The 14,460-nt window shown below is 39.0% G+C and overlaps 1 protein-coding gene across 1 annotated transcript; it reads right to left on the reverse strand.

Moving 5' to 3' along the window:
* Nucleotides 1-332: 332 nt before the first annotated feature.
* hnrnpl (heterogeneous nuclear ribonucleoprotein L) lies at nt 333-11,824 on the reverse strand. Its single transcript, XM_030436901.1, has 14 exons — nt 11,712-11,824; nt 11,090-11,208; nt 10,167-10,404; nt 9,025-9,110; nt 8,783-8,879; nt 8,604-8,676; nt 3,389-3,424; nt 3,074-3,142; nt 2,730-2,980; nt 2,081-2,202; nt 1,764-1,965; nt 1,617-1,674; nt 932-1,027; nt 333-809 (listed from the first exon to the last, which is right to left on the reverse strand). Exons 1-14 carry the CDS (start codon nt 11,793-11,795, stop codon nt 751-753), a joined length of 1,590 nt encoding a protein of 529 aa, XP_030292761.1. The 5' UTR covers nt 11,796-11,824; the 3' UTR covers nt 333-750.
* Between the last annotated feature and the right edge of the window lie 2,636 nt (nt 11,825-14,460).

Below are 14,460 nucleotides of genomic sequence, written 5' to 3' on the forward strand. Positions count from 1 at the left end.
CACAGGTCTGTATCCTCCAAGTCGAACTTGAGTATTACATCATTTAGTATTCAATCAAGTTGCAAGTCATCAAAGTCAGATGTGGCTTTTGCATGAAACTGGAAACTTTAACCAATTCCAGCAAGAATAATATTCAGTGCTTACTACAAAAAGTGGCCACTGACATTGAAATGTTTATAGACACATATTAGTACAAAAAAACATCCTTTAATCTGTGTGATTATCTTCTATAGCCCAGACACTGATGTATGCAAAGGTATCTGGACCACTTTAGTATAGCACAGAGATGTCAGTGACTTTTTATCCAGAAAATAACTGCTTCTCTCTGTAAGAACTTGTCAATAAATGTATGTTTATTTTCCCATGAAAGGACATGGATGTTTTAATGCCAAGAGTGAAGTAATGATGAACGCTACAATACAAACCATCTCTGATGACAGACATGAACCGTAGTTACATCAATATTCACATTATTATCACTGTTCACTCGATTTAAAAACAGAAAACTGAAATGTTATTTCAGGGTAGTGGGGTTTATTCAAATCTAGTGTTGTGAACATACAAAATAAACAGCTGATCGAAAAACATGGTTAAAGTAAAATAAAAATCATATAAAAGCATAGTTTAGGTAACATCAATCCTAGTTTTTGTCAATACTGATTTAATGTTTTTAATTGGACGTGACAACAGAACTACAGTATACTCTATGCAAATACACAAACTGTTACAAATAGCTTGAGAGGGGAGTATTTAGTTGGCATGGTGTGTGGTTGAAAAGCACAGTTTCAGTGTGTAAGGGTAAGGCCCACCTGTAAGAGAAAAGAGGGGGAAAAAATCATTTTAAAAGACAAAATACACTAAGAAGGCTTTTATATTTACGGTAAAATCATAAAAACTATACGTTTGTTAAAGTAATGAGATGAAATCTTACTGGGGTTTTTCATCTGGTAATGGTTCATCAGAGCTAGGGCTTCCATGGCATCATTGATGGATTCCCATTCTAGAAGGCCTGAGGAACTTCTCTCACCTTTAGTGCCACACAAAAAGGGTGATTAGATTCTCATAGTAGATGACACTCAACTGTTTTAAGATCTTTCCTCAATATACCTGAAAAGGCCTCCCAACAGATCCACAACCAGTTGGAATGTATGTATTGCCATTTTAATTTAAGTGAATTCAAGTACACAGAGAATTCCTTTTTTAAACATTTGTTTGGAATTTACATCATAAAACTGTAAACAAAAATATTAGTAAATAAATAATGAAACATTTTTCTGTTTCTGAAATAGTCTTGACATGATTAAAAAAAAAAAAAAAAATCCTCCCTTCTGAAGCTATTCATTTATCAAATAACAACTTGCCAATAGAAAGATTGGTTTTGTTTTGATTACTTTTCATCAGTACCAGATTGAAGACCAAATGCAATGTTTTTTTTCTGGCAACTTGCTGTGTTGTTGCATATCATATATGAACAGTAAGGGCCTGTTTTGGACCAAATAAGGTGAACAACAAAAGAAACACTGAAGGTGACTCAACTGTGTAACTTATTGCCTGATTTTCTTACATCTACCTACCCACTAAAAACTGTTTAAAAAAAATCTATATAAACAACTCACTCTTTCCGGTGAAAAGTTTCACACTTGTGGGGCTCTTAATTCCCAATTCATCGCAGACCTGGAAGGTAAGACCAGTTTCAGTGAAATCTGAGGCTGTGGATTGTGGGAATTCTACACTTCAGACAGAGTCCTGCTTGTTCTTCTTACCTGGTTGAAGATCTCTACAGAGATGTCGGGCTGAGCGTTAAAGAAGTGTAGGACGTTGCTAGGATGCTGGATTCTGTTCTTCGCTGCCTGCTCTGGGGAGGTGAAGCGGTTGTTGCGGGATCCATGGAAATCTTTGAAGCTGCTTGTATTGTCCTCTAACTGGTAGCACTGCCCTGGCACAATAGCCTGCTGCTTGGACACACTGCCAAGGAAAGAGGGCCACAGGTCTTGTGTCTGTAAATCCAACTCTGAATTTTTTTTTTTTTTTTTAAATAGTGTATGCCAATGTTTTGTAATGTTTGAACTGCTGCTCTTACCAAACATTGAGTTTTTGTCCAAAAAGGAAGTTGTTGTTGAGGTGAGTAATAGCCCTGTCTACAGAGTAACAGTCTCCCATCTCCACCATTGCTGCTCCAGGCTTACTCTTCATGAACTTAATCTGGAAGAAAAAAGAAAACCTCCAGCTGACTCACACAAACAGCTAGCGTGGCAACTAAAAATATTTTCATTATTGATTAAAGTGTCAGTTATTTTCTCAAGTAATCGAATCATCATTCAGTCTATGAAATGTTATGAAATGTTATAAAATGAAAAATTAATGACATGAAGAATTTCTCAGAGGCCATGGTACTGTCCTGCAACCAAGTCGCCAGCGTAAACGTTGGCAACGTACATTTCTGCAAACCACAGATATCTTGAACCTTTACATTTCTGTAGGTTCAATTTTCACTTCTAGGTTGTGAGAACATTGCGCCATTGTAGGTTGAGGCACAAAATGGTTTTGTTTGACTGAATGTCTACAACCAGGATGTATTTAATGTACTGTTGTATATGCCAAAAAGAAAGTAAATTGTTCTATTTGAGAGGCTGGAACCAGCTAATCTGTTGCATTTTTGCTGGAAAAAAACCCTACATAATTAAAGATCAACCGTCTGTCCATGGTTTGGTCAGCATCATTTCACTCACCCGCTCTACGTTGCCGTAGAGGCAGAAGATGTTGAAGACTTTATCAGCATTGATCTTTGAGGGTTCAAGGCCATACACCATAAGAACAGGTGAGTCAGCATGAGGACCGTACTCAGGGGGTGGTGGTCCATATCCAGGGCCATAGCGCTGACTACCACGGCCACGCCCTCCCATTCCTGGCCCCATGCGGTGGGGAGGAGGGGGACCGTAATTGTCGTCATTGTAGCCATGATAACCTCCTTGCGGGCCACCTTAGAGAAAAAGAGATCTGAGGTACAAACACAGTACTGGAATGCAATTTAGTCTTTTAAAACAGCACATCAATTTCTTTATTGGACATTTACCATAATCAGGCGGGTGATCTCCCAGAAGAGCAGGCTGCCTCTGGCGTTTGTTTGGATTGGCATTAGGATCTAAAAGAATGGTAAAGTCAAAGTTGCCAAACAGCTTCCTTGCTAAAGCTTTTCAAACAGGTACCTTACATGGGCTACTATGTGCTACGGGACAAGGCTGTGATTGACATGCAACAGAGGGCCTGCGTCTTAAGTGTTACAAATAAAGTCTGCAGGCTCTAATTTGCTAATCTAACAAGTGACATAATGGAGATTTTTGAAATATAGCTGCTATCATCTGCCATCCATGTACAAACACACACACACCTTGTGAATTGTTCCAATTGCCTTCACCATCAGCATCTGTGCAAGTACACATATACACACATCAAATCCAAATTGACATTAAAAAAGAAGAAATTTGGCAACACTGTAAAAACATTTTTTTACATCCTAGGCAATTAAATAACGGAAAGATCAGCGAGAAAATATGCGTCAGAGCTATGAGCAGCACCTGCAGTCTAAACATGTTTTATTGAAAACTGTGAGAACTATATACAGTTATTACAGAGGAGAATGACACACAGGTGTAACATCAAAAGTGAATTCGACATCAGGACTAACTCACTGACTAGAATACACTGTGGAAGGGAAAACAATTACACCCAAATTGTAGACTAGCTCGAATAAACCAACAGAAAAGCCAGTACTGACATACTCCATAATGGTCAATGACAGCCACCCATTTTGTAGAGGCCAAATCTTGAAGTTTTAATTATGAAAACATGATTTTAATGTTCTCATTTAAGTTATTTTTCATTATTAATAATAACAATAATAATAATAATAATAACCATCATCATCATCTTACTCAGGTCATCAACATTGTGTATATAATTTATTGTAGATTATAATCAGGAGTATATATAGAAGACTCTAGATATCAAATTAAAGATTAAAGAAGTTTTCAATCAAACAAAATCAAACGAGGACTGTCTTCCTCATGAGTATCATTTGATGATAACTTTATGTTTGTCAAAACTGTATCAATTAGGACTTTTCAAGGGCATCAATAAGTATAAGCCATCTGGATATACCCTTTAATGTTTGTTATGATGTTATGATCGGACTACACCACGTTTGGAAGATGCAGTCACACCAGAATCAAAATAACCACATTATTAAGTAATGTAATGTCAAAGTGACAATACCAGTCTGCAACACTCAGCAGGTCTCTTGCAGGCCTACAGTGGCTTGTTAGTTGACAGATTTTCTTAGTATCACCCAAACATATTCACATCTGTTGAGTGAAACAGAATTACCTAAATATTTAACTGCAGAATATGTGTGATATGCAGACGCTACAGGAACAGTGATATGTACACTGGGAGATTGTGTATTAAAAGGCCTAGACAGTGAACTGAATTTCACTCAAACAGATGTGAAGTTAATCAACCATACTAAATCAGTGGCTGCCTATAGTGTGCCTGGATTGCTAACTGATGTGCCGCTTAAGACACAGCAGTAGGCAATACAAGGGACATGAGTCTGCAAATGGGCATCACAACCCATACTGCATATAATTTAGCATTGTGAAAATTGTACAATCTGAATATAACAAATTCTGATGTTTTGTTCTACACAAAGTGAGCAGAAAACCCTTAATCTGTTTCAGTTCCATTATACCCTTGCAGGAGCAAACAAAACACCTGTGGTTGTGTCACTGCAATGTGTGGCAGCAACCTTAGAACAGACCCAAAATAAAATAAAAACAACCAGCAATTTAACAAAAATCCACATCTGTGACATAAAATCCTACATTTAGAACAAACAACATGGAAGATCCATATTAACTGCTACACTCCCAGAACTGAACTAAATTTTGAGCTGGGTAATCATATGACCATTTACGTAGCACAATCTTATAATCCAATATTTTAAGTTTTATGAAGAGAAAATTCCCAAGAGAATTCAGAGCCAGTTTTGAAGTATTAACATGAAGGCTCAACAATTTAAGACAACAGCAGTCATGTTGTCAACTTTTAACCATCAAGTCAGATTATTCATTCATTTCTGTCAAGTACTTACAGCACCACACAAGGAGCATGGGACACAGTGGGCAGGTAGGGGGCAGTCTTCAGCAAGGATGCTACCCGCCAACCTCTTGACTCCAGCCTCAACTCATTCTCCCTCTTCAGTCTTTTCTTCCTTCTTTCCTTCCTTGCATCCCCACCACCAGAGAGAAAAGTACATCCACACATCCAAGCTTGGTTTTGACTTGCTGCCGATTTGTTTTCAAAGTTGCTATTAGAGGCTCATTTCCAGCTTACCGTGCTCTGACCACAAAGCAGGACATTTGCACCGTTTGAGAGTGGGCTGTCTGTCCACAGACACACAGAGCCAAACCTGCATCACACGGGAGGCGTTAAAGGCATCACTATGGGCCAGTGCAAAAAAAGGGAAAATGAAACAACGCAGAAACAACAACAGAACAGCACAGAGAGAAGGGGGGAAATGGGGAGGAAGGTACAGGGAAAAAACAGAACACCAGAGTCCATAAATGTAGAAAGCTTTAGGAAAGGATTTTTTATCTGTTTGCATCTGTGCTTGTATGCTTGATTGGTGTTTGATGCTTGTGTCTTCATAGGCCCCCCCGTGGATATTTCTTCTCATGTAAAAATGGACGCTCTCATGATGCTTATTTGGTTTAATAGCTGTCGGCCAGTTGCAAAGTGAAAAGGCATCTAGTGCTTGACAATCTGGAATATCTGCGTGACGATGTGCTGTCATGGCGGTTCAGCTGTGTGTGGCCATGGATGTTCAGCTCGTTGTCATGTCATGTTGTGTTCAGCCCAGGAAGGTAGAGACGAGCTGTATTAGCATCTGAGAAAGAGAACGGCCTCTTTCTTGTTTACTGCCCCAGTGTGTGGTATCGTCTGTTCCCTGGTCAGGCTGAGTGTGTCTGAAAAATCCTCTGTTGACCTGTGGTTGTGTTATGGCAGGCACATCCCAAGGGCTAGGAGGCGGGCCGCAACGACCACACACCTGACTCCCGCCCTCATCAGCAATGTGTTGTGTCAAAAGTGGTGGCTCCTCAGGGATCTGCAGATGAGATGTACTGTACTGGTAAAGAGGTGCTGGTAGATGTTTATCAATCTATCAGTCTGTGGTGGATATGCGAGGTGTCTGTTCGCGTGGCCTTGGAGTATTTCTGTCCCTCAAACTGAAATGGTGGCTACTGTCCACCACCAAAAGTAAAATGGAGTCCCATGTCAGGTGGTGGAGATAGGGGTGATGATGGACTTGGAATAAGGAAGTAGTGAGTTGAGGTTGTGTTCCAGTATTTTGCCCCACTGTGTCCGATGTATGCCACAGAGTAGATTTACATGAGTTGTGGCTGTGGGTGCTGTTATACTGTAGCTGTAGAAGCCGCTGTGTCTGCTTAGAGATTCAGGTAAGTCTGTATGAGTTTGCCCAGTGAGGACACAAGGAGTACCTCTGGTTGATAAGGCAGCACAATCTTAAGAATATCAATCATCAGGATGTCAAACACCTGTATGAAACCTGAAATGTACATGTTGTGGTCCTGGTTGTGTACAAGACAAACAACTACAGAATTTTACAGTGATGGCCAAAACATAAGTAAAGAGTTCCTCCATACAGGCACACTGAAGTAAAATATGTATCTGTAATCAGGTTTACAAACACAGTAAAATTCTACTGCTGACCAAACAGAAAGAGGGAAATATGTAATATCATGATTTGCAATATTGTCTTCTCCATCAGGCTACTAACACAATACATGTTAAGTAGATATTTGTATCTAGCAGTATTCTGAAGTTTAACTCATATTTTGGTCACTATGGTGATAGAGAAGAATCTCTACCACCACAAGTCCCAGGTGGCTGATAAGTTTCTTTCCTAGAGGTTACAGACATGCAATGATCTTGAGTTTTAGTTATTGATTTCTTAATGTATTCATTAAGCATCACATCAACAAAACACATATCCAATAACAAATAAGGTAATCCCTGCCTTTAAAACCATTTTGACATTATCTGATCTTAAGTGAGTCTCAAAACGACACTACAAATATTGATTTGTAAGTTAAACAATGTAGATGACACTACCAAGTGTGTTTGTAATACATGTTTAACATTAAAAGGTCCCATGAAAAGCAGAATGTTTCCCAGAACCGTTCTTCCTGCATCAATGCTAACATGCAAAACATACACACAAAAAAAAAGCCTTTAAAAAAAAAACTTACTTTTAAATGTCAGCTCTTAAATAACATAATGTGCTTGTGGCACATGTAAAGTCATTGAGGGTCAGTTGGTATTAGGCCAATACCAATGTTTAAAATAACAGTTTGGCTGCCAGTCATTACTGATAGCAATGGGTATTTTTGTTATTTAGTCCCTCATTTGTGTCATGGAAACAAAAATATCATCATTCTAAAAAAACACTGGACAGTTTTGAAGTCATTCACCCCTTCAATATACAAATTTGATCATACAAGTTTACGAAATTACCTTCACTCCGAAAAAACCCCAAATCCTTCTGTCAAGTTAAATAGATAGTTTTTTTTTTTATTTTTTTAGATTAAAAGCCTTTTTAGATCACTATAAATCTAGCTTACCATGTTTCAGGACTTACATAGCCTTATAAATTGATGGCATGGATATCATAAGGTAGTAGGTCATAAATCATCAGCCACTGCTATTGTTAAATGTAATCTTATTTGCACATAGCCCAATACCAGTTAACAAGGTGATTATTGGCTGATTTATTGGTGCATCCATGAAAGTCCAATACAAATGTAATTGCAGACTGAGATGCCAGCCAACATCAGCAGCTACCGTCTCTGCTGATTATAATTTTGAATCAAACAATCATTACAAAGTGCCACGGAGAATATTCATTCCGCTGATGGTTAAATATGAGGTCCAAGCCTCATGCAGAAATACTTGTACAGTACAATAAAACCTGGGAAGGGTCATTTCATGGGACCTTTAAAAAGAGGTGTGTCTAGGGGTCACAATAAGTCAACTCTGCTGACTAGTGCAGATCACCAGTAAGTCTAATTTGAGCTATGATAAAATCTCCACTATGTTTGAAAGAATGCTAACAGGTGTGATAGTCTCTGTAGTGTCTCCTGTATAAGAGTATGCAGGGATGTGAGGCTGTGCAGCTGTGACATGCTCTTGAGGGAATGTGAACCTATGTGAAGAGTGGTGTGCCTGCATTTGCTGTGATGGGTGCGCGTTGGGCTTCTCACATGCATGAGCCTTTAATTGAGGTTGGCTGCCCTCGAGGTTGCTCCTCATGCCCTTACTTTGAGCCTGCTGTGTGGTGGAAAAATGCATGAAGATTGTGAAGGCATCACAAGGATACTGCCTCTGATCACTGAGTTGGAAGAAACATTCAACTCTGATCAAAAGCAAAACCCCCGGAGGCAGAGAACCCTGACCATCCCATACAGTGGCATGAGAGGAGAAGAGGAAGAAAAAGGGGGAAGGAAGGACTGGGGACTGCGTGTTACCTTGGCCACTGAGGTTGGGGTTTGTATAGTCCCATGTGTCCTGGTCATTCTTGAAGACATTAAGGCGTGCCGGCTGTGAAAAGGATTGCATTACAAAAATCAAAAATGGCTTCCTGTCACAAACATTTGATATTAATTCAACTGGCACAAACGTTGATTAGACAATGCCATACACTTACCTTGGCATATTCAATCTTTAGAGTGCAGCAGCCAGAATAGATGTCCGCCCCATTCAGAGAGGCTTTGGCCCTCTGGGCACTTTGGACTGAATCAAATGTGGCAGCAATGAGTTAAGGCAGCATCTGGTTATATGAAGGTTTGTGAGGGCCCAAATCTAATCAAATAAACACCAACATACTGTAAAATAATAGTGTGTCAAAATGTAAATGCCAATTAAAAAGGCAATTATTGAAAAGGATATTCCACCATGGCCTGAACCCCATTCTTTCTGAAGATGACAATCCTCTGTACAGGACCACAGTTGTTACAAATTGTGTAGAGCACATCCTGTTGAGGTACACAGGTAAGTTTATTTAGAATTCCTGATATAAAGCACACTTTGTAAGACTGCACCAATCACCTTTAAAAATATTACACACAACCCAACACAGACGCAAAGTGCCTTGCTGGATGTTATTCCAAGACTTTTATCCCAAAAAATTCTGTGACATCGTAGTGGAGAGAAAATTCACAGTAGTATATATCTATACATCTATACATATCTATTAGGGGTGCATTGGATAAAAAAAATTATCGGTTCGGATCATTTCACGGATCAGAGTGACAGATCGGATAATTTTTAACATAACTTTGTAAATGCTGCGGTGATAAGCAGTTGTTGAGCAGCCTTCGTTTTCATTACTGTCAGTGAAACACCTGGGTGATGTCGCTTCAAATGCATGGCCATGCTTGATGTGTTTCCACTGTCATATGGCTCTCTCTCTCTCTCTCTCTCTCTCTCTCTCTCTCTCTCTCTCTCTCTCTCTCTAAATCTCTAAATCTCTAAATCTCTAAATCTAATGAATGTGTCGGCAATAGGCCCACCTACTCAATGAAGAAAAACACTTTCATATATTTTTTTTCCATTCCTGCTTCACTGTAATGAAGCACATGCTTACATTGAATGCCATAGCCTGCCTTACCACCACAGACCCAAATGTGACACGCAAGACAGACCACATATGGTCAACCACGCAACCTGAACAAATGTTTTCTGAAATCAAGCACATCTAGTGACAAGGACGAAAGTAAGTCTGTGATAAAGTCTAAAGTCAGTTTCGAAGCTCAATAAACATAACGGAGGTCAATATTTGACGGGAACATCTAATAAAACAGTGATTTTTTCAGCATTTAATAATCTAATCCTTTCATCTCTCATGAAGCAAGTGTCAGTCATTGCTCATATCCAACACTGTCACACAGGGTTTAATGTTCGACCTCCTAATGAAGGACTAATTGGTCCTAATTTGTAATCATAAAGTAATGTATTCAGGTCAACACACTGCTACATATATTATGAACCACTGTCACTGCACGCAAGGTTACATTTTTTGATCACGTTACCGTGGTGATGGGATAGATGGGGTTTATGATCGTGAGCAGCAGCACGTTGTTGACGCTGCGGGTGTCGTCTGAGTCTCCTGGCCGGGAGATTTTTTGGCTAGTGGAGTAATTGATGAAGGCAGGGTGGCCTGCGATGTAAACCTGGTTCTCTGCTGCATACGTAACAGCATTGCAGGAGCCATTCATGTCCTCATACTCCACCAGGGCCTGGCGCTTCTTGGGCATCATAACCACATAACTGTAAATAAATATTTCAAGAGGAAAATTAGAGGACCCATAAACTGGATTACTTAACCATATTTCATTAAAAAAAGCACAAGTCACACTAATGTAAAAAATTATCTGTTAAACGCAATTACGTCGACCTTGCCTATGACGACCAAAATTAAAACTAGCATTGTGTTAATGCTGAAACAACGGATTCCCAATGATCTGAAAGAGTTGGCAAGAATTAACATTCAAATCTGCAGCCCTACATAGGGTAACTGTTAAGGCTTTCTGGCCGCACACCGTTTGTAATACATTTGAGTTTCATTGCACTTATCATCGTACCCATACAAGACAAAGGGCAGCTGACAACCGAAGATATCCCTGTTTAAGCTAGTGGTCTGTATGCAACAGAACAGATAAGAAGCAAACTGGTGCCTGGTGAAAAAAAGAAATGAAGCATCTAACAGGCTCAAGACCAAAATGGGAAAGGAACTGTAGACCTATCCCAGAGCTAGACTTCGGCAGCGCTCTCTCAGTCACTATTTTCTAACATGACAGCTTGATAAGATGACAGCCGGTCAGGACTGAGTTGTCTGTGAGTGCCTTTATGAGGCTATTAGGAATGTTTAACTTACACATCAGAGGACATGAAACATGCAGCGCGAGAGTCACACCACTGAAGAATACAGTGAATACTGTGAGCACGTTATTACCTGATGGCCCCGAACTCCTGAAGGGCCTCCACTAGATCAGCCTCCATGATGCCGTCCACCAAGCCCCTGATGTGCACCACCGGGGAGGGTAGCGGTTTATGAGGGTCATCGTAGCTCTCCTGAAAACGAAACACACAACATAATGTTTGTTGGGTCATAAAAATACTTCCACCGCTGATGAAGAGGGGCTGGAGCGGCAGATTTGCAGAGGCAGGTGAATAGCAGCTGGAGTCAGTGAGCTTTATAGAATAACCGTTACTGCATTGGAGATGAGCCTGAGTAACGTTAACCCACGTTCAGATGAATGTTAAACGCTGGCCTGACAAAACGTCCAATTATATATTCATTTGCACGGCGAATCATGAACTAACGTATTTTTATCAGTACCCTAAAAGACAGCTGACTTACATGTTTTTTTTAGTAGCAATTTAGTTAATACAAATTAGATTATGTGGCCGTAAATGTTAAAACGCTGTTCTGGCTAAACCTGACCAAACTCGCGTTAACGTGAAACGGTTTGCGTCCGTTAGCTAGCTACTTAGCTTTCCTTCTGTATGAAAAGCAAAACCAATCAAATAGCATAATATAACACCAACCACCAGGGCACTGAGGACACCCTCACCGTTGTCATTCCTCCGTCCTCAGTTTTCTGTCTTTTCGTTGCTCTGCCGCCTTCTCCGTAATATCGGCCCGCAGCAGCAGCCATGTTGTCCTGTCCCCTATGCCGGTCTATTGCTGCATTCAGAGTACGTGGGAAAAAACGGAACACTGTAAATACAGCTAAAAACAATGGCAAAAATGTTCCGTTGTCGATAGCTGGGAGTTTGAAGTTTTGACTTAACCTTTCAGGTGACTCCCGTTCTTCAAAAAAATCACATTTTATTCTGCAGAGGAGACAATGTTCAAATAATTTGACATTTTCTACAACTGAGTGCGCCCCTTATAATGTTAATCAAATGTTGCGATGGCAGCATGTTTTTTTTTACCTCAAAAACTTTGATTATTCTGAAATTGCGACATGACAACTGCATTGATTTTTTTTTAGACCAGGTTGCTTAAATGTTTTTGGTTTTTTTTTCACGACGGGTGGTGAATGTTGCAGCAAAACGTCACATGTTACACATGTTACTGTTGGTCACTTTACCCTGTCAATCATTGAAATGATTGCGTCCTCCAGGGGAGGCGGTGGGTTAAACCATGGGTCAAACATTTTTTCCCCAGCACAGATTCTGTAACAAACCTGTCACTCTTAATTGTGAAACACTAACCTACTTCCGCTTGACTCATTGTCCTCACAGACAACTTCATGATGCAATTTACATAATCCGTTAGGATGTTTCCAAATGTTTTACCTAGTTGTACATTATAATTGAGCAATTTCCAGCTCAGAAAATCAGGAAATAACAACTGTATTATTACAAGTTGACCAAAGGTTCATTTGGTCTCTGCATTTGCATCATTGACGCTTACTTCTGTCACTTTTTCTGAATTCCTAAAGGATAATTTCAGCAAAAATGTCCATGCCAATTGTTGTTCCTTTAAAGATGTTTTTTTAAAAACTACCTTCTAATCAGAAGAGAAAGCCCTTCATTGACTGATTTTGTTTTCTGCCAAAACAAACTAAAGAAACATACTTGCTTAGTTTTTCTTTTTTTTTGACAGAATAAACAAACTGACCTTAAAGGACAGCACAATTTCATACAGTTTTACTTTGTTTATATCTGGCGGACCCTGCCGCCTTTCTAGCTTCAGTGTTCCCGGGACCTTATGTCCTCTGAGAACAGCTTGTTTATTCATTTATGAAAAAGATACATATTTCTGAGTTTGTATTATAACCTCATTAATATCGTAAATATTAAAATTCTCAGCTTGAATTTTTTCTCCAAAACAACATAGTTCCCCTGGTCTATGGTCAGGAGAAATAAAAAAAAGTTTACCCTCTGTCTCAACTTGAGTGTAACAAAAACATGAAAACGGGTTGTAGAAAAGCAGGTTCAAATGAATGATCTCAGAGAAGTGTGAATGTGGCTTTAGAGTCCTACACAGCACTGAGGCAGCTCTGCTCAGAGTGAAGACACTTTTTGTGACGGACAGCCACATTTCTAGACATGTTTTAGCACTAGACTTAAGTAAAGCTCTGCATACAGTCATCATGCTTAAAAGTCCACCCAAAAATGAAAATTCAGTCATTATCCTCTGACACACATGCTGATGGAAAGTTCGGCGAAGTAGTCCTCAAAAAATTGTTTTAGCTTTACAGCAAAACAGTGTTGCAGTAGTCTCAACCATTAAAGCAGATGGGGACTTGACAATATTGTGACAAGGCCAAATTTAGTATATTTTATAGTTGTCTTTTACTTTTAAGTAGTGTAAGTCCCCAGCTACTTCAGTTGTTTAGGAGAATGCTGCATGCTAGAAATGTTTTGCGGACTACGAAACTTCCCCAGACTTTGCATCGGCAAGGGGGTGAGTAGAAAATAACTGAATTTTCATTTTTGTTGAACATATCCTTCAAACACAGGATAAGCATCTCAGGTAGTTATTGTATCACTATCATATATCTTACTTGCATAGCGGTCTTACCTTATCCATGTTAACACACGATTTTCTTTTACCATTCCAAGAATCCTGAAACTGTTATCTGTGTTTTTGGATGCACAATCCTAAAACATATCTTCTATTTGACACGAAATACAGAATTAAACAGCATAATATATATTTAAGTAAGTGTTCACAATCCAGAACAAATCCCCTTGATGACATGCAATATTCCCCTACAAACCTCTTGATATTACTTCAGAGCCATTTACTCATTTGTTTTCATCTACTGTTACGAGGATAATGCAGTAGTCAAACATGTGTGCTTGATGAATCCAATGGAAACACACTCAGTTAAAATTTCAATGTAATTATAAGAACTTGCAATATATTACAATATATTTTTGTTCATATCAGATCAAATACATGAAATTACAAAGACAATAAATTACACCATTGATAAATAAACAGATAGGACCTCAGGGGTGAATAAACCATCACTTTCAAACAGAAACACTTAATGGCAGATACTAGTTACATTTTTTCATTCCACAGCTTATTAGAGGTCCATTGTCTATGTAATTCTTTATTAATTATACATTTCAATAATGGGTCTATTTAGTGCATTTCTGGTCATTGCTATGATCAATACTTACAGTGAGATCAATTTCAGCAGGTGCATTATAGTACACTAAAGAATACCTTGTGTCACATAACTCAACAGATAAACACAATTTATCAGTGAGACATATTAAACAATATACATATATTGTATGTCAATATATATTGATTTATTGTACAACAGCAGTGTATCTCCCAAACTGTAGGTTATA

This window comes from Sparus aurata, chromosome 13 (assembly GCF_900880675.1).
Source record: "Sparus aurata chromosome 13, fSpaAur1.1, whole genome shotgun sequence".
NCBI lineage: Eukaryota > Metazoa > Chordata > Actinopteri > Spariformes > Sparidae > Sparus > Sparus aurata.